The sequence below is a fragment of the Hippocampus guttulatus genome, chromosome 2, assembly GCF_054856545.1.
Source record: "Hippocampus guttulatus isolate MCC_2025c chromosome 2, RoL_Hgut_1.0, whole genome shotgun sequence".
Lineage (NCBI taxonomy): Eukaryota > Metazoa > Chordata > Actinopteri > Syngnathiformes > Syngnathidae > Hippocampus > Hippocampus guttulatus.
The window spans coordinates 14,363,678-14,383,626 of NC_141262.1; the positions used below are offsets into that span (position 1 = coordinate 14,363,678).

Below are 19,949 nucleotides of genomic sequence, written 5' to 3' on the forward strand. Positions count from 1 at the left end.
AACAGGCGCATTTTTAAGATATGTAAACAGACCCCAAAGTGTAAAATAGTAAACAAAACATAAGATATATAATAAAATTCTCATACAATACATCTTTAATGACATAGCTTTTTCACAACAGATGCAGCTAGATCAAAACGTTTTATATAACATAAAAAACACAGACAACATTTTTTTCGCATAATTTTTATTTTATAGTGTTATTGTAAAAATAGTGCATTCATATTAAGATAAGAAGATAAGATAAGAAAACCTTTATTAGTCCCGCAATGGAGAAATTCCCGATTCACAGCAGCAAAGTGTGACGTTTGTTATATTGTAACCTATTTGTGTTACGTGTTAAACATATGTATGTTAATTAGTAAACATAGTGAGTGATACAATAAACACAATGTGGCACAATTAGATATCATGGGCTGTTTTTTCGTAGTCAGCAGGTCTGCAGCGGGGCACAAATGCCGGCAGCTCTTGCGTTTCGTGCAAGCGCAAGGCTCGCTTGATCTTATTACAGGTTAATTGCAACTCAAAACAACTTTGACACTGTCCCGTGATTTTATCATTGCCATGGCAACACAATCTTCATCTATAATAATAACTACCCACTGGGTCATCCAAACACGCCCCACTCAGACTCCCAATGTTTGGATTCTGGCTAAACTAAGTACTGGCGGGCTAATTAGTCCCCGTCTCCCGTCTTTATTTGCAACAAATATACTCCCGATAGTGAGCAAACATTTTCTTGGTGCCAATCAAGTGCAACCCCCCCCCCAGTCACAGAGGTGATGACAGAGATTCCCTTACAGACTCTCAATAATTGACTGCTGGAGGTGAAGAAATAATTACGAGGATAGGGGGTAAGATGAAAAAAAACATGGCAATCATAAAATCTTTATAATTGCCTCTGTTCACAATAGAAATCAACAGAGCGACGAGAAATACTCCAGACTTCCCAGCACGCTTGTTTGTTTGTGTCATATAATTGATTTGATCTCTTCTCTTGCCATTTATTCATGATTCAGTCTTGTACAAAAGACAACAAAAGGTTGAAGCTCATTACATGCTGTATGTGTATGCACACGCGTTGAATGCACCGTATATTGGAGTGCATCACTCAGAGCTAGTGTTGAACATTCATTCAATTTGTCAGCAGGTGTTTCCTCCAGTTCCTTTCATTCTGATACCTCCCGCACAAAGTTTCACAATCAGAACATAGGTTCAAAAGCAGAGTGATGAGACCATCTGTCACAAAGCTTTGTGAGCAGCTGGATGTTATGTTGCTGGTTTTTTTGTCAATCTATCTCACACAGAAAATGTGATTCTTTGCAACAAGCTTTGTTATACCTTTGATTCTCCCGATGCTCAGAGCATACTATCTCATCACAAAAGTGATTTACTTGGTCATGAAGGTTGCTTGATGTTAAGGCAAAACACTAAATGCCACAGACTGGCGAATGAATAACATCAATGTCAAAACTAACATTTCCATTTGTGCCCCGAGTGTTTTAGAATGGGAATATGCGCATGGGTTCCTTCTAATTTTGCTCCTGGGTTCCGTCAGGAGCACACCTGTGTGAGCCCACATGGCCTTATGTGGGTTTTTGAGGTGGGTTCCAAATGGGCAATTTTATGTGAGGACCAAGTGTGTATCACCTCTGTTTACCTACATGGGCTTGAACTGGGATCTGAATGGGCAATAAGTGGGTTCCAGCTGGGCGAATTATATGTGACCCATTTTGGCCACACTCGTGTTTACCCATTTGGAGTACCATCCCGTTTTGGTCCTGGGTTTCACCACGTGCGTTAGCCCATGCAGGCTTCTGACTGGGTCTTAGGTGGGATCCAAATGGGCAATTTTATGTCTGAACCATCTTTACCTCACGTTTATTTGCCTGTAGGAGCTTGCGATCTCAGTGATTCTCATGAGAGTTCCAGCTGGACAAATACTATGCAACCTATGAAGGCCGCAGTTGTGGCTTTGATGGGCCACGTGTCGTCACATGTGTCACAAGTACAAAGTAAAGGCATACCAATTTCACAATCCTACTAACCATTATACATCTATATGATTTGATACATTTTGATTGTATTTATGCAAACATTTAAGAGAAAGGGACGCATTTTCGTGCCCAGTGCAAGTCTAGCATGATGTGCAGTAAAAACCTGAGACAACCTAGACTGGGTATTGGTATTTTTGGAGACGTATGCAGCTTAGCACAGCCATTTTTTCACCACTGTGGCCATCTTGATTCGCTGCTCATAGAAGTAGCTCCCATCATCCCCTTTAAAATCCGGCAGAGGTGCATTCCTCGACATATCGGAATTAGAAAGACACTGATTTGCTTGAGTCCTGCAGCAGGTCGAGGCACACAAAATGTATTTAAAAGGAACTGCAGGCAGATCTCCACAGGAGATGATGTTAAGTTGGCCAGGGAGATCATAGAACTGTGCACTTGGAGACCGTCTTCTTTCGTGTCCGTGTGTGCCGGCCCTCTCCGATAACAAAACGGTGTGCACCCAGCCCTCTGATTCATTTTAGGAAATAATTCATTGAACATGTTGTTATTGGAGAGGGCAATATTTCATAAATATTCATAAATATTAAAATGGTGTGCATCCAGCCCTCTGAATCATTTTAGGAAATAATTCATTGAACATGTTAATATTTATGAATTTTTATGAATGATATCCTCCACACATTAGTGGGGGTTTGAATCTGTCTGCCTGAGCCCAGATCAAATTCACCAAAATTGTATTAGACTATATCAACCAACAGTGGTTCCAGCAGCCATAAAGTTAAGTCTCTATTCAGCCACCAAATTATCAGGTACAGTGGACGCATGTCTGAGGAAATGCCCTCATTATGTCAGATTGCTAGCTACGTTGTCAGTCAATTATACTCGCAGGCCTCAACAATTTAAAGATGCTTTCACAATCAGCTCCGGTGTGATTCTGCCATGTATCACCATCACGTACGTTATGGTCCTGCATGTGCGCTTTTAACACAGTTCAGGGCCTTAACGAGCTCTCCATTCATCAATGCCTGGTTGCCCGCCAAGATCTGGGACGTCGGCCGATACAAAATAATGTTGTGCGCTACAAAGAGGTGAGATGAAAACGTTGTGATTAAGTGTGTTTTGCCTTGTGGGTTTGACAATGTGAAAATGTTTCAGCCTCCTAGGCCCACCACACACATCACTCGTCTAATCTGCCGATCAATCCTCATCATTGATAGGCCAGCTCATTGATTAGGCCCCGCGAGACTTTCCATGTTGCTGCAATGTCACGTCATATTTTAGACATCAAAGAGCCACGTTTAGCTCGTCATCGTCTCGTTATCATCATGAAAAATAAAACAGCGTTACGAAATAATTTCATCATTGTTATCGTTGACACTGGAAATAAGCAGAAAGAATCGACCAGTTGTTATCAATCTTAGGGGGCTGCCATTTTGCCTTGTACTGCCACTTGCTGTTCACTGAATATGACATCCAAGTGCCTAAGAGCTCAGCTTGCTTGCACACGTTTAGACTAGTCCACTGCAAATTGGAGAGCATAAATATTTGGGGATCGTGTTAAAAACGGCATGAACACTACTCAATTAAAAAATAGCCTGTGTAGATGAGAATTTAACACTGATTTGTTTTATAAATGGGGTGCCACCTGGATTCGACCCTGATTGGTGTCTATTTGAAATTGAAACCACGCACTTTCCTGATAATCAAGCTGCCCTTAAAGGGACATGGTGTAGAAATGTTATATTTTTCAATGTTCATTCATTTAAAAAAATCCACTATTCATTTAAAAAATATGCAAAGAAATATGTTCCATCACATCAACATACATTGGTTTATATAGTCGGATCTATAGTAATTGCAAATTATATTACATAAGTCGCGCCTGACTTTACAGGAGGCTAACACGTTTCACTGCCATCTTTGTGCAATGGATACCAGAAAGCGACAAATCACGCTTCAGAAATTTGCTGAATCAATGACTACAGGATGTGTAACCAATGCAATGTTCTTAGTACGTCACGGGGGATTATAAAAACAGTTTGTGATGACATTTTGTTTGCACAGCTGCTGAAGAAAATGGTGGTAGGCTCTCTGAGGCACCGTAGTGCGCCTACTTCAAAATGCTCATGCGTCGAACTTGGATCATTGCGATGTATCAGTTCTATACTAGACAGCATTGAAAAATCTAAAATTTCTTCCCACTGTCCTTTTATGGTAGGCAAAACATTTGCATGATGCTACTTGATAAAATGAAAAGCCTCATAACTTGGTTTCCACTTGAGTTTTCTATTTCATATTGTTTCAAAAAGATTTGTCAATAATTGTATTTCATGTGACCTTTTTTTTTTTTGACCGTCCCACACCTAAATGCATTCAGTCTAATGAACATCATTTTTCAGCTGCTTGATAAACAATTTGCCTATTCTCCAAAATGTAACATGCAAATAAGATGACATAAAAAGCCGAGTATCCTTGTCGGAAGGAATTTAATTCAATTCAAGTGTTTGGGTGAAAAGTTAATGTTCGCATTGTTTAGTTCCATGGAATTTTCACACTCTTCCCCAAACCAGAAAAACAAGGCCTCACCTGTTTATGTATTAAGTTGCAATACTTTTATTTGGCCATGGAGCCCGACAGGAGTCTGCCATGTTAATTTAATGAGTAATGTAGCAAAATGGAAGCGCATCACTGCATTACACATTACTACAAAATTATCGCAATTCTATTGTCATTTGAGAATATAAAACTTGGCTTTGTATTCAAGGAGTTGAACTGGAACAGTCAATTACATCCAATTCATTTCTCTTCTGTCATCTATTACCATCTAGTGTAGGGGTCGGCAACCTGCGGCTCCGGAGCCAAATGTGGCTCTTTCATGTTTATGTTGCGGCTATGCATGACTAGGAAAAATAAATTTCCGATTGTGTATGTGGTTTGGCTCAAAAACGTGTATCACTTCTTTTTTGTTCTCTGACTGTACACTAGATAACAGTGTTGCTGTAAAAATAATGTTGTGATAAAAAAGGAGTTATAGATGAAAGGAAAACGTGTCACTTCTTTCTTCAGACCTTGTGCAAATTCAGTGATCAGCATTCACCTTCTTTAGAGACGTTTGCGAGCACTTGACGTGTCCGCAGGCAGATTTGACAGGTGGCATGCGCAGAAAGCCCAGCGACACCAAAACTGCACAATATCTGAACAAAATATTGTATTTGTGTTTCTTCTTGTGTCTAATTGAAGTTGTAAATTGTACGATGATTATGATCTCGAAATATTAAAATAAAAATATGTACATATTGTATTATTTTTCGTCACTCAAAACATGCATCACACTCTCCGACAGCTTGACAAATTGCAGGACAAAATATGCATTTGGAGTTCTGTCGATCTTTGGATCCACAAATGCATGTGAGCAGTTATTCCCCACCCATGAGCAATGGACGCTACAGCTTCTTGTTTACTTTGAAACTTAGCTTGCAGCCGAGGTGTTTTGAGCATGACGTCTTTGATCCATTAGTGAAAGGACATTTTGATTCTCTCCTCTTTCGAGTCAAGTTTTTACTATTTTATTTACCTTATTTTCTGTCAAATTATTACTGTATATGTTTTATGTTCAATAAACAAACAAACCAAAAAAAAGTCAAGTCAAGTACAACTTTATTGTCAAATGTGCAGTATGTGCAACATACGGCACAGGTGGAATTACTTCCCTCTCAAACAGACAACAGGACAACAACAGGAGCTGCTGCGGGTGCCCGCGCCACCATCCAAAGAACAGTTAACATAAAATGACAAAATAATACAACACAACACATAAGACACAGACAGTTGTGCGATCTTAACCACTTTTCCTGCATCCACTTTGTTGTTTTAAGCAGTTATAGATGAAAGAGGAGTGAATCCAAGTGTCCTTTTTACCAGTGGATCAGACATCATGCTGAAACTGCTTCAAACAACAAAGCGTATGAGGGAAAAGTGGTTGAGATTGCACGACTGTCCGTGTTTTTGTGTTGTGTTTATTATTTATTTTATGTTACAGTTTTGTAAAGCGCTTTGTTACAGCTGCAGCTGTTGTGAAAGCGCTTTATAAAAATCAGTATGTACTGTATTGTACGTTTAAAAACAGACACCGCACACGCGTCACAGACGGCAGGTTACAGTGACAGTCCATCTTACTCGCTACTCATTGGCTAAAACTTGAACGACTGGTTCTCTTTGATTGGCTTATATAGTGATGTGCTTGTCTCCGATTGGCACGTATACCTTGTACCATGAAATTGTGTTGTTTATACAAAAACACACAGAGCTGCACTATTGATCTAGTGAAACGTTTAAATTTCAGAGGTACAGTCTTGAAAATTTAAATTTAAAATAACAAATATAATTTTAGAGGGGAGGAGTATAAAATAAAAATAAAATTTATTTCGCCTTGAGTGAGGAAGTCTGAGAGGACACGTTCGCCTGTTGGTAATTTCTTGCCGGAAGAGAGTAACAGACGTACCGGCTTCTACACAGAGTTTACGAGTACCGTATTTTGAAGAGTACAGTATCTATTTTATTTTGACCAACAGCCTTTTTGTTGCAGCATGGCGAATTTTAGAGCGTTTGTCGGCTGTGTCAATCTCCTTCTCGCGGCTCTGCTAAGGGTAGTCTGTGGAGACATTACGGATGGCAACACAGAGCACCTTAAACGAGAACACTCGTTGATGAAACCCTACCAAGGTAGGAAGACGGCAAACTTTAGTTCGCTCATGTTTCCTTTACAACTTCGGACATAGTTTAAAACGTTACTTTCCCCTCAAGATACTTTTTTTCGTCGGTGTATGTCCGGTGTCTGTTGTGTGGATAACCAGTAATTACGCGGTTGGTTTCCACTCATTTTGTAATTCCTTAATGGCGATGTTAAAATTCGTCGCTGAATTTCTTTGAACCTTTTAAAACGTGGCGGTGATTTTGTTAGGCGATATAGTATTAGTCATACAAACTGATCTAAAAATGTCTACACATTCCTGTTCAACTGTCAGAATGTTCTATGTATATCGTAAGACTCAAGTCTCGAGTCAACTTTATTGTCAAATGTGCAATATAGCACAGATGAAATTTCTTTGCTCAGGAGAGAGAGAAGCCGCTGCGGGTGCGCGCACAGCCATCAAAAAACCGTTAAAATAAAATGACAAAATAATACAACACAACACAGACAGTCGTTCAATCGTATGCTAACTGGGGAGAAACACTATGTAAAAGCGTGCATTTGGGAAATTGAACACATACACACTTCCATATAAAGTCTGCTGTGCAGGTTAATATATTTATTGGGTTTGTTAAAAAATACACAGGAAGAGGACCTTGGAAAGAAATCGCATATTAAAATGCAATATTGAGGTGGTGGAGGGGGGCACTCTTAGATTACGTTTCCAAATCATTCAGCCCGAGTTTCAAACCAAAATTAGGGTTTCGAAATAAGGTTTTAAGATGTGGTAAGGCTTTCAAATAAAAGTTCAAAGTAAGGATTTGAAGCCTACGTCAGGATTTGAAGCCTCTGTCCGGGTTTCAAGCAAGGTTTAGGGCTACACTGTCGGGCTCTAAATTGGGGTTCAAACCCGGGGTTGAAGTTTCAAATTAGGGTTTCAAGACCAGGTCATAGTTTCAAGAAGGTATGGGATTTCAAATTTGGTTGAGGATTGGGAAACAACCGTAGGATTAGGATTAGCATTTTATTTAATTATTTCACGATCATGCTGGTGCTTCAAACAATGTTTATGCTGTCAAAAAAGGCGGTTCAAGGCTCAGTCAACCAATGCCTTCACGATTATGGAAAATAATCAACGGTAATTGCAGTTGTTTTTTTTTCTTAACAAACACAATTGCAATTGAATTTGATTATTTTTCAAGGTCCTTTTCAATAATTTTTCTTAAAAAACAATGAACTCATCTTGATTACAAGAAACTATCAGATCTATTAAATTTTTATGATGTTTAGATGAAGGAAAATTAAGCATTATTAAGATGAAAGACAGTTTATTTCTCTCCTAAAAATAACAGGTATAAATTTACTACATACTTATGGCCTTGTAAGCATTCACCATGATCGCTTAATTTTGTCACACAAGTGTGTTATAAACATATATGCTGTATCGTATTTATCATCCAGTTGTACTGTATGTTGTATATTAGGCGTGGGCAGCAGCCCATCCAGCCAGTGGGACTTCTCGGGGAGCACGTTAGTGACCGGCTCGTACGTGCGACTTACTCCGGACGAGAGAAGCAGACAGGGGTCCATCTGGAATACTGTCGTGAGCACTTTTTTTTCCCTTTTTAATTGTGCTGGATAGAGCCAAATAATTTACCAATCATTTTTGTTGCATCCAGCATTGTTTCCCCACCTTTTCCTCTGCATTACACTGATTAAACTTTAAATATAGTATCTAAGTGTAATATAACCTGTCTTCATAAAAGCTATATTTCCTTGGGGCTGACTGATTCCGATGTTTAGCAGAAATATAATTCCATTAATCAGATCTCTGATCCACTGGTTAAAGGACACTTTGATTCTCTCCTCTTTCATCTCAAACTGCTTCAAACAACAAAGCGTGTGACGGAAAAGTGGTTAGGACTGCACGACTGTCCGTGTTTTATGTTATGTGTTGTGTTTATTATTTTACTTTATGTTAACTGTTTTGTTAAGCGCTTTGTTACAGCTGCCGCTGTTGTGAAAGCGCTATATAAATCAGCATGTATTGTATTGTATTGTATTGTATTGTATTGTATGATTAGTTTTAAAAATATTTAATGAATAAATTAACATATTTTTTGGTTTCTCAACGCTTCCAACAACTCAGAAATGAATTAAATGCATAACAATTGACTGTTTTAGACTAATGCCTCCTTAAGTATTTCTTTAACATTTTAAAAGAGAAGGATTTAAAAGTACAGACACATTTAAAAAAGCATGAACTGAAGAACATATCTTTAGCCTTAGACCAGAGGTGGGCAAACTACGGCCCGTTGGTCCTTTTAATCCGGCCCGCCGAATTAAGGTTCGATGTGAATGATTGCATTCATTTCAATTGGACTTGTAATGACAGGCATTTCACCGCCAGGTGGTGCATTGACTTGAAGTTGCAGAACACGGAGTGGGGGGGGGGGGCGGGATCTTTTCGACCACCTAGGACATCTGTATCGCTCTACTTGTACTGGTCTGATCACAACCCATCTGCAGAAATGCACAGGCTAAAATATGTCATCAACAACACTGTCTGTTATTTTAAAAAAGTATATTAATACAGTACTTTCATGCTTTTGTTCTGTTGATGTTTGATATGGACTGTCAACAAATGCAGTTTATTTTTTTTAATGTACCATAGCTCGTGCTGACCTGGCCCTTCTGTCAAATTTTAAAAGTCAATGCGGCCCCCGAGCCAAAACGTTTGCCCACCTCTGCCTTAGACCATAGATGTCTTCTGCATATAAGCAAATGAATTACTGACAAAAACATCCATCCATTCTACAGTGGTTAAAAACTCTTTTTTTCTCTCTCTCTCTGCCTCTCTCTCTGCCTCTCTCTCTCTCTCTCTCTCTCTCTTTCTCTTTCTAACTCAACTGTATTTATAGAGCACTTTCAAAACAAATCGCTAACAAAGACGATAGAAAGCACCAAACAGCAAACCCAAGAACAAATCTGAGTCATGCTGAGTCAAATGCCAAAGAATACTCTCTGTGTATGTATTGCTTGCTAGCAAGTTGCTATGTATGCACGCAGCACAGTAAATAACCATTGCTGTTTTACATGTTGGCGCACAGTCACACGAGAACTGGAACAGTGACTTCATCCTCTCAGTAAGGATGCTTATTGGATTGTCAGAGCTCCATGTAGGGGACAAACGGAGCAAGGGCATCATTCCGCACAATTCCGACTCTAACCAGGATTAACTGTTTCATGAGAAATTAAGACTACATCTGTGTTCAATCGGGGAAAATATGGCCCATTATGTTCCTTTTGAAAAGGGATCAAATCAGCCAGCGGTCGGTATTTTTAGTACAATGTTTTCAGTCACCTTTTAATAACCCCACTTTTATAGCTGTGTAATGAAATGAAAAACAAAGTGAAGTTAGCTCTAGCGGTCGTTGAAAGCTTTTTGTGATGTCTTGTTATCCAGCCGTGTTACCTGAAAGACTGGGAGATGCATGTCCACTTCAAAATCCACGGGCTGGGCAAGAAGAATCTCCACGGTGATGGCATCGCTTTATGGTACACGAAAGACAGACTGCATACCGGTAAGTAAGCATGGCTGCTGGTCTCACACTTTTTTCACGCTACTTTTTGCGGAAATCTAAGGTTAGTTTTAAGGCATTATTTTTAGGCGAGGGAATTGCTCCAATGTTAACACGCTGAAAGTTCTGTAGCAATAACCTCAGAAGGATTAGTAATGAATTTATAGCTTGCCCTGTTTTAAGGTGCCATGAAACTCTGTTAATGTCAGCAATTAAAAAAAAAAAAAAGAGCGAGAGAGAGAACCTCTTGGGTGCCAGCCAATTTAGAGCATTATGACTGATCTTTCAAGGCTCACAGAATATTGTGTTTTATGACTATGTAAACACTGCAAATGGCTGGCAACCAGTTCAGAGTGTACACCGCCAACTGCCCAGAGTCAATTGGGATCACCTCAAGCACGCCCGTGACCCACGTGAGGTTAAGGCAGTTCGGATAATAGATTGATGGATGGCTCAACTCAACTCTCAATTCAACTGTGTTTATAGAGCACTTTCAAACAGCCATCGCTGTACACAAAGTGCTGTACATGGAGCAACTAACATACACAACAGTAAAGCAACAAAGACGGTAGAGAGCACCAAACAGTATAAGTAACATCATAATTTGGGTCCTGCTGAGTCAAATGCTAAAGAATACAAGTGAGTTTTGAGGTGGGTTTTAAAGATGGGCAGCGAGGAGGCTTGTCGAATGTTCAGTGGGAGGTCATTCCAGAGAGAGGGACCAGCAACGGTAAAGGACTGATCCCCTCTGAGCTGCAGTCTAGTTCTTGGTACTTCTAATAATGTCTGGTCCGCAGACCTGAGGCGCCGGGCAAGTGTGTAGGGGCCTATGTAAACAGAGAAACTACCAAATGAAAGATTAGACTCTGTTCTTTGATCACATACCCACATCTTCTATCATATTTTATGATTGCTAATCGGCACTTCAATATGGGTTGGTTTCACCTAAATCACCTATTTTGGACCAAAAAGCACAGAAAACTAACTTTTGGTGGTATTATGTATATTAGGGCAACAGTGACTTTTATGCAAATCATTTTTGCTTTAGTGATGCCTCAAACATCTGAACAGTGCGATGAGAATGGGATTTTAATGACAAAGTTATATATTTAAAAAAAAAATCCCCACTGTAAGAAATTTACATTTGACAAACTTTTCCAACTATTTGTACGCTATGTAGTAGTAATACATTACTAGTATTTAGTAGCGTGAGTGCATGCCATGCTTATATATGTTCATGGGTATACACAATACAATCCATCTTTATGTTGCATACATTAGTTCATTGCTTCTATTTGTAAATTAAAATCATCATCATCTTTTTTAACACTCTGTGTTGTATATTGCATTCCATAACGTGAGGTGACAAACACTTTTATCAATCACGAGGTGCTTGAAAGATTCACTGATACATGGTGATCGCGTCCAAAAGAGCTACATACTGCTATCTGCTGACAAAAGTATTTTTGTCAGCAGTATAGTATACTTTTATAGTATAAAAGTATACTTATAGTATACTTTTTTTTTTAACAGATATGTGTTTAGTCAGTCACAGGTCACATACAGTATATAGACATTTACACTCACATGCACACTGTCACTGAGTCGCACCTAAACCCATCGTTCATGGAAATAATAGTTATGACCACTAATCAGAAAATGTGCTCACGCCCTCAGAGTTTCATGATCACAGTGATTGCAGGGAGGGAAAGCGAGAGAGGGGCTGTGAGAGACAGAGTCAGATGGGCAGATTGAGCTTCAAACGTCACTGATACAGTGCGTTGTTGTCTTGGTGGAATTGTCTCACAGTGTGTTTAAACTTTCCATCTCGTTAGTAGTACTGGCTCATTGGTAAACGTGTTTAACATTTCTGAACATATCGGCCGACCGAGTTGGCTGCAGGGGGCAATTCCTTTTTCTTTCAAAAGTTCCAAGGACATTTTCACCTTGAGCAGCATCAGCCCCAAACCATTGAATACACCAATGATACAAACCGCATATAAAGAATGAAGTCAATTTTTCCAGTGGTAAACGATTTTCTTCTTCGTTGTTCCTGAAGTCGCCACAGGAGCATACTGCTGTGTCACATGCTCTCTGCCTCCATCATAGGCTCGGTGTTTGGGAACCAGGATCAGTTTCTGGGCCTGTCCATCTTTCTGGACACCTTCCGCAATGACCTGCAAGGCGTGGACGTAAGTGTATGGCGCACGCTGCCCCGCCATTGACCAGCTCCTCTGTCCTCAGGGCCTGTCTTCTCCGAACACGCTATCTTCCACGGCCTGGCGGTTTTTATCGATACGTACTCAAATGATGATTCGGCTGACGTGAGTGCTGACCTTTTCGTCAGCATGCTGTCGCCAGTTTCATGTTTTAAGTTAAAGCGCCACTCCCATGTTTTCCATTCATCTTGCGTTCTTGTCATTCATTTTGCGATGAAGCGGCCATTTTACGGTTATCTCCAAAGTTCCCCTAAGGGCCTGTCCGAACCAGTTTGTCTCGACACACGTATGAGGAATGAGTTGGATGGAAGAAGTTGTCACACCAGTATGTTAAAAAGGTGTTGGTCAATGGTGAAAAGATTCCCAGAAGTTATGTTTTTGCATTCAAGATTGTGTGTATTAAAATAATACAAATGATATATTCTTGTTTAGCCCTTTTTAGTGGGGCGGAGGTGTTGGGGCAAGGCATTGTTCGCCTGGGGTACAAATCTCGCCAGGCTCTCGGCTCTTGGCAGTTTATTTTCTGGTGCAAATGGCTCTTTAAATATTCTAGGGACAACTTGAAAATCCCCACAAAAGCATCCGAAGAACCTAAAAACACACAAAGGAATATGTTTTGAAATAAAATTTAAATTTGGTTTTGCTTAGCAAGCTGACATTTTGTGAGACATGTCTATTAAGAGTCCACAGAATAGACACAGCCACTCAGCCATGAAGTGAAGTGGCAATTTCCAGGTGTCATTCAAAGATGAACTCAACCTCAGAGATTTTGACTGATTGGTATCGAATTTAATCCATTAAAAAAAAAAAAAAAAAAACCCACACACATTAGGTTTGCATGGTCTGTGCGTTTTACGATGTTTCACCATTGCTTTTTGTTATGCTGCAGCAAGCATCATCTCTCAGAATTTTCTCTCACTTTTTATATGAATTGAAAAATTGCATATGCCACTGTTTGAAATGACTCCATTCTGTGTCCTCATTGGCGTTCTCAGCGTTCCTTCCCGTACATTTCGGCCATGGTGAACAACGGCTCTGTGAGCTACGACCATGGCAAAGATGGACGCTCGTCAGAGCTCGGGGGTTGCTCGGCTGAGATCCGCAACCGAGAGTTAGACACCTATCTCGCCATACGCTACTCCAAAGGGAGACTTACCGTACGTATCGTATGACAAATGTCGAGTCGTTCAACACGAAGCTTGAAGTGCTCTGATGCGTTGTTGCTGCTGTGCAGGTGATGATGGACGTGGACGACAAGAACGAGTGGAAGGAGTGCATCGACATCGGAGGCGTTCGTCTTCCCACGGGATATTTCTTTGGTGCCTCAGCAGCCACTGGAGATCTTTCTGGTTTGTCACTTTTACGAATGGCGTCATCAAATATTTTGTCACAGTATCACAAGAATGAAAAATAGTAACATATTTTTTTTTAATGTGTCTCCTGTCTCCTCCTTTTGTTTATTCCTGAGTGTCAAATTGGACATACCTGACACTTAGTCATGAGAATTAAGTTAGAATGTTTCCAGAACAAAGTTCTTGAAGATTACATTTGATTCCAAGCAAAATTATTCATAAATTATATTACAAAGGAAAAAGTGCATTGTGAGGAAAAAGTAGAAATAGCAGTTTCTTTGTTGTTTTAATCTACTACCGAAAAGTTGCAATGCCATTTTAAGAAAATTTTGTACCAGGAAATAGTGAAGCTATGTGAAAAAGAAAAAGGTGCAATGTCACAACACTAAAATTAAAGTACTTCCACGATACAGTAAATAAAGTAGCACTATTTTTTCGAGCAACAATAATGTGGTAGATAAGAGAAATGTCCAAGAAAAGTCAATATACAAAAATTTATAAGATGAAAAAAAAATCCTTCACATAAATACGCAACATTAGGAGGACAAACATTACCAAAATAAAAACAAAACAAAGAACTTGCAATGGTATGAAATTTTTAAAAAATTGGGGAGATTTGGCTTTTCGATGAAATTTATGGAAAATGTAAAAAGTTCACGCTGTAGTGACATCATATCATGAAAAGTAGGACATTTAAGTTGAAAGATGCACTGGTGACATTCTCATCTCAAACAATTCATTGAAACAAAACTATGATGGTGGGTACACCACAACAAAAAAAAAAGTCAATGTCTCAAGAACTCGTCATGTCCCCTTGAGCATAAATTTCAGCTTGTTCACAAGTCGACGTATTTGACAGTGTGGCATGGCGCCCCACTCTTCTTGAAGGGCAGCCTTTAGGTCATTGAGGTTGTGGGGTGCAGAGTTTGGAGCCTCTACATGGCGACTCAGTTGATCCCACAGGTTTTCAATTGGATTCAGGTCTGGAGAAAGTGCAGGCCATTCATTTTGAGGTACACTAGTCTCCAACTGCCGTTCCTTGATGATGCGACCTTGATGAGCTGGAACATTGTCATCCATGAAGATGAAATTAAGATAAGATAAGATATCCATTATTTGTCCCACACTGGGGAAATTTACAATTAGGCCCGTGTTGTTCATCTTGGGGTACAATCACTAGATGAAAATGAATACTGTGACTCCTCACAACTTTGCAGAAGCAATGACCTTTGTGAGTAGTCTATCCAAAGCACTCTCCCCTTACCCCTCTCGCTCAGAGCGCGTATTTTGTTTTTGATGAGACATACCTGTAGGTCAGATGAGCATGACGTGACACTGACTTATATCCTCAGACGAAAGAGGTCCGGGTTGAAATGGAAAAATTGGAATTGTACTGTTCACATTCAAAGAAAAAAATCAGGCACATGCCACACAGGAAAAAAATACTTGAATTGACTTTCGGTGTGAATGTAGCCTTTGCTTTTGGCGGTGTACCAAATGAAGTGTGAGGTGTGTCTTAACTTCTGTCTTCCTTTTGGTAGACAACCATGACATCATCTCAATGAAGCTGTACCAGCTAATGGTGGAACACACGCCCGAGGAGGAGAACTTGGACTGGACCAAGATCGAGCCAAGTGTCAGCCTGCTCAAGTCGCCCAAAGGTTTGTTCGGTGGGGATGCCGGTGCGATGTAGGGCTGGGCGATAGTCTTCCTCCCATTCACGGCCTTCCAGATCTTACTGTCATTGCCCATGAGAGCATTGCAGTCCCCCAGCAGAACGATGGGGTTTCCAGGGAGACTTCTCTAAGGACTTCAAAAAAGGGTGGTTACTCTGAACTGCTGCTTGGTGCACAGTCACAAACAACAGTCACGACCCATCCCTTCACCCGAACCCCAACGTACGGCAGGCGGAAATAAGTACTCTTAACCCACACCTGTTCTGCGCCTCTCGCCATGGGCAACTCCAGAGTGGAAGAGTGTCCAATGTCCAACCCAAGCTAGCCCCAGAGGCGAGCCCGACAATATTTAGTCGGAGCCTCTCTGCTTTGTACACCATCTCGGGCTCCTTCCCTGCAAGAGTGGTGACATTCCATGTCCCTAGAGTTAGTTTCTGTTGCCGGGGATCGGTTGCCAAGGACCCTGCCTTTTGCCATCACCCAGCTCACAGGTCACCCGACCCCTTTCGGCCCTACTATAGGTACTGAGCCAGTAGGAAGGGTGACCCACTTTCCCATGGGTGCCCGGCCATTTTCCGAGCACTTGAGCAACTGTTTCAAAAAACAAACCAAAAAAAACCCCACACACTCAACATGCGCACAACACCGTATTGCACTTTGTACTTTAGAAGCTACCAAAAAAAAGTGCTGCCAAATGAATCAAATTTGGCAATAAAATCCCTGAATTGCATGATGATGTTGTTGCTTTAGTTTTTTTCTTCCCTTCACTGCATAACGCAATTCTCACCATAGACAATATCGACGACCCGACGGGCAACTTCCGTGGCACGCCACTGACAGGCTGGAAGGTGTTCCTGCTCCTGCTCTGTGCGCTGCTGGGCATCGTGGTGTGCGGTGTGGTGGGCGCTGTGGTCTTCCAGAAGCGTCAGGAGCGAAACAAGAGGTTCTACTGAGGAGCTGAGGAACAAACATCCACTGGGGGGAGGGAGAGTCTGTGGTGAACTGTTGAAGCACATTTTAATGTGAATGTGAATCTTTTTTTTTTTTTGTCAAAAGATTGTACTGATATTTTGGTTGGAAGCAATGCTCTTTTCTTTCTTTCTTTGGAAGATTTTTGGAAGGGGGCTGTTTTGCTGCCATTTTTTCATTACTATGGAAACAGCACAACCAGCAGCACTGGCATTTAGATTTTATTTAATTTTTTAATATATCGGTGTTCTAAAACTCAAAGTGAGCTGTTGGTTTTCCACCTTAAGTGTTCAAGTGGGGTAGACGACCTGTAATTCTTTTTACCAGAGCAGAAAACCACTCTTAAATGTGTGAAGAAGTTTGCTCCACTTGAAAATGTGTTTTAAACAAACATTGTTTAAGCTAAATAACAGTTATCGACTCAAAGTTCAGACAGTTGTCTTCACCTTTGAGACAAAATGGCTGTCTTTGAGCAAGTGTTCAATTGGAGTACACATGACTTCAATTGTTTACCATGACATAAAACCATCTTTAAACATGTTTAGAAGTATCCTCCCATTGATCCAAAATGAGATTTGAATAATCTCAACATTGTTTGTTGAAACTAAACAAAAGTGACCCACTCAAAAAGAGATAATTGCGTTAAACTTTTTGCAAAAATGCCGTATTTCTTTCCCTTTAATTGTTCAAATGCAGTAAAAGGGGCTTCATTCTTCGTGACACATAAAACCACTGTAAAATTGTTTAAAATTCTTCTGATTGGTGATTTAGAATGACATTTGAATAATTCTAGCATCATGAGTTAAAAGTAATTTTTTGCAAAATGTGCTGTTTAACTTTGAGCTGCAGTGTCCTCTTTTGCCTCCTGGAGGGGTTTGTTTGGGTGATTGTAACAGCTTGTAGTTGTTCACTTGGATGTAAAACAACCTTCAAATATTTGAAATAGTGTGCTGTCTGCACTCTCAAGCATTCATTGATTAAGATTCATGTCCTCAGAGCATGTTAAAAACTGTGCTGGCAGTGATTGAAATTTACATTTAATAAGATGAAGGTTTTTTTAAGTCTTGACACAAAACCTTTTCTTTCATGTTTGAGCCAAAATTGCCGTCTTTGGGGTTTGCCCAAAGAGACACCCTCCAAAAAGTGTTCTGATGCTTTGAAATAACATTTTAATAAGCAAAACATAGTGAAGAGTTCAACAAAGAAGTTAAAAGCATTATGTTGTCTTCCACCTTTCGGGCTTTGGTTTCTCCAGCTATAAACAATCTGTGTGCACTAGCGTCACAGTCAGAATTTCTCCCAAGTTGTTTTGTCTCCCAGTCGACCTTTACTAGTGGCCAATTTTGATAAAAGAAGAAATAAGCCTTTCTTTCCAAAACAGGTGTAACCATGTTTAGCAAACGTTTAAGTGTCAGATCTGTCGAAAAAAATGTGCTGAAACATGATGATTGCGTTATCAAAATGAATTGTGTGGCTTTGTACTGTTTTTTGTTTGTTTATTTGGGGGGGGGGGGGATACCGAATGTGTTTATGGTGACGTTAATTTTTTGGCAGCAGCACGTGGTCTTCACGGACTGTTGGGGGATTATTTTGCAGCAATATCGCCTCCTTATCACTCGAAAACACCGAGGATGGAAAACTAGAATAAAAACTCAACGATACACTTGGTGACATATTTATACATAAATTACTGTTTGTTTTTACTATTCACACCTGTGTTTTTATGTGTTGTTTCTTTTCCACCCATAGCATTCAGCTCTTCTGAACGATACATGTAAAAATTATGTTTGCCCAAATGCTAATATGAAGTCTGACCAAATGTCCTCTGTTGTTCGGATGTATCATCTTTTTTTACGCGCTATCCGGGACTTCGGTGGAGTTTTAAAAATTAAGAAAATGTCCGTCTTTGTTTTTCCGCCGTCTCTTTAATTTCACTGACTTTTTGGGCGACAAGTGACAGGTAAAGTGACGTGTACGGCCGTCCGTGACGTGCACACTGACGGAGAAGAGCACGGAAGAGAAGGCAAGTAAAAAAAAAAAAAAAGGCAAGTAACCAGTGTGTGAACTCGGGAGCAGGTGCGCTCGGTTACAAACGCGAGTGCCAGAGAAAATTGTTTGCTGCTGCTTAGGGAAGGAATGGAGCCGCAGTTGAAAAGCAAGCAGTATGACATCCTATTCATTCGTCTTTATTTCACCGCTGTCGTTGAAATCACTGGACGGAGAGGCACGTAACGGTTACAAGTTGAACAAGCCAAACACCAATAATCAATTCGTCCCTGATTACGGTTCGGAGCTGAGGACAGTGACGAGCATTAACAACAAAGGAAAAAGGTAACCGTGTGTAAAACCCGCACGTAAATGTTTCAGTGTAAAGTGGACTGTACCCCCGTACCACTGATGCAATATTGAGGCCTCAGCCATCATTTAAATTAGCCATCTCTGAGCTACTGTGTTGTGTATTTATTATTTGACTTCGTGATTTGTAGTATGACAATGTATCCACTAGATGGGGATATAGTTTTGGAGAAAATACACGTATGCGGGTTGCCTGATTACCTTTTTTTCCCCCCAGAGTAATATTTTAAATTTGAATAAATTAATAATGATGGCTCTTTACTGAATGACATGACTGTGTTCTTCAACAGTTTACCTGGCACATCACACAGTCGTGGCTATGTGATCTTCCAGCAGACAATATTCAATATTCAAACAAAATTCATTAATCCTCTGAGAATTTTAATTGTTTTATCGTTTTCGACCTCTGAGCTTGATAATTCATTTCGTGATTATTTTTATGGTTGGTTATAATGAGACACGTAAAAGACTCAGTTAGCACATAATAATTATTGTTTGTCTGCAGGCAGGAAGTTTTAATTAGTTTTAATTCAATGTAAATATTGATCAGGCAATCACTTCGTAGACACCTCTCCCATCGTGTTTTTAATATTTTGAACATCTCAAGAAGTAGTTACCCACTCCCCCCCCCCCCCCGCCCCCTGCACTGCTCAATAGTTTTTTTTAAATTAAATGTATCATACTGTTTCTCAATTTTTTTGGTTAATTGGTAGATCTTAATGTTTACACATTTAATGCAATTAATTCAAAATAGGAAAACACTGATTGGCTGAAGGTTAGCAAAAAGGAGAGCTGTGATGTTAATTTCTTAAAACAGTCTCAACAAATACATGTATGTCTTTGTCGACGTGCCTCCTTCCGTTCGACTCGAGAGGCTTTGACTGTTTTTGAATGTGTTAAAATGAGGCTGACTTCCAAATACAATGTCGAACAAAGTGGCGTTTTCGGAGGAAGCACTAAAAAGTGAATATTTGCATCAACACAACCAGGTGAAATTCTTACTTGTTCACGCTGGGTGGGTGGGTGGGGGTTGCATATGCAACCATTTTCGTCGCCGTCTGGAGTCCTGTCCATGCGGCTTTAACCAAAAGG

At 40.1% G+C, this 19,949-nt stretch overlaps 1 protein-coding gene across 2 annotated transcripts; it reads left to right on the forward strand.

Moving 5' to 3' along the window:
* Positions 1 to 6,440: 6,440 nt before the first annotated feature.
* On the forward strand, positions 6,441 to 18,325 carry lman2 (lectin, mannose-binding 2). Of its 2 annotated transcripts, none has more exons than XM_086138009.1 (8): positions 6,441 to 6,737; positions 8,190 to 8,308; positions 10,172 to 10,289; positions 12,531 to 12,610; positions 13,501 to 13,662; positions 13,740 to 13,854; positions 15,399 to 15,518; positions 16,326 to 18,325. In XM_086138009.1, the coding sequence occupies exons 1-8, from the start codon at positions 6,602 to 6,604 to the stop codon at positions 16,484 to 16,486; spliced, it is 1,011 nt and encodes a 336-aa protein (XP_085994135.1). In that variant the 5' UTR covers positions 6,441 to 6,601; the 3' UTR covers positions 16,487 to 18,325. The 2 variants fall into 2 exon arrangements, with proteins under 2 accessions (XP_085994135.1, XP_085994125.1); XM_086137999.1 differs by lacking the exon at positions 12,531 to 12,610 and adding an exon at positions 12,396 to 12,478 and having other exon boundaries at positions 6,448 to 6,737.
* Positions 18,326 to 19,949: the final 1,624 nt, after the last annotated feature.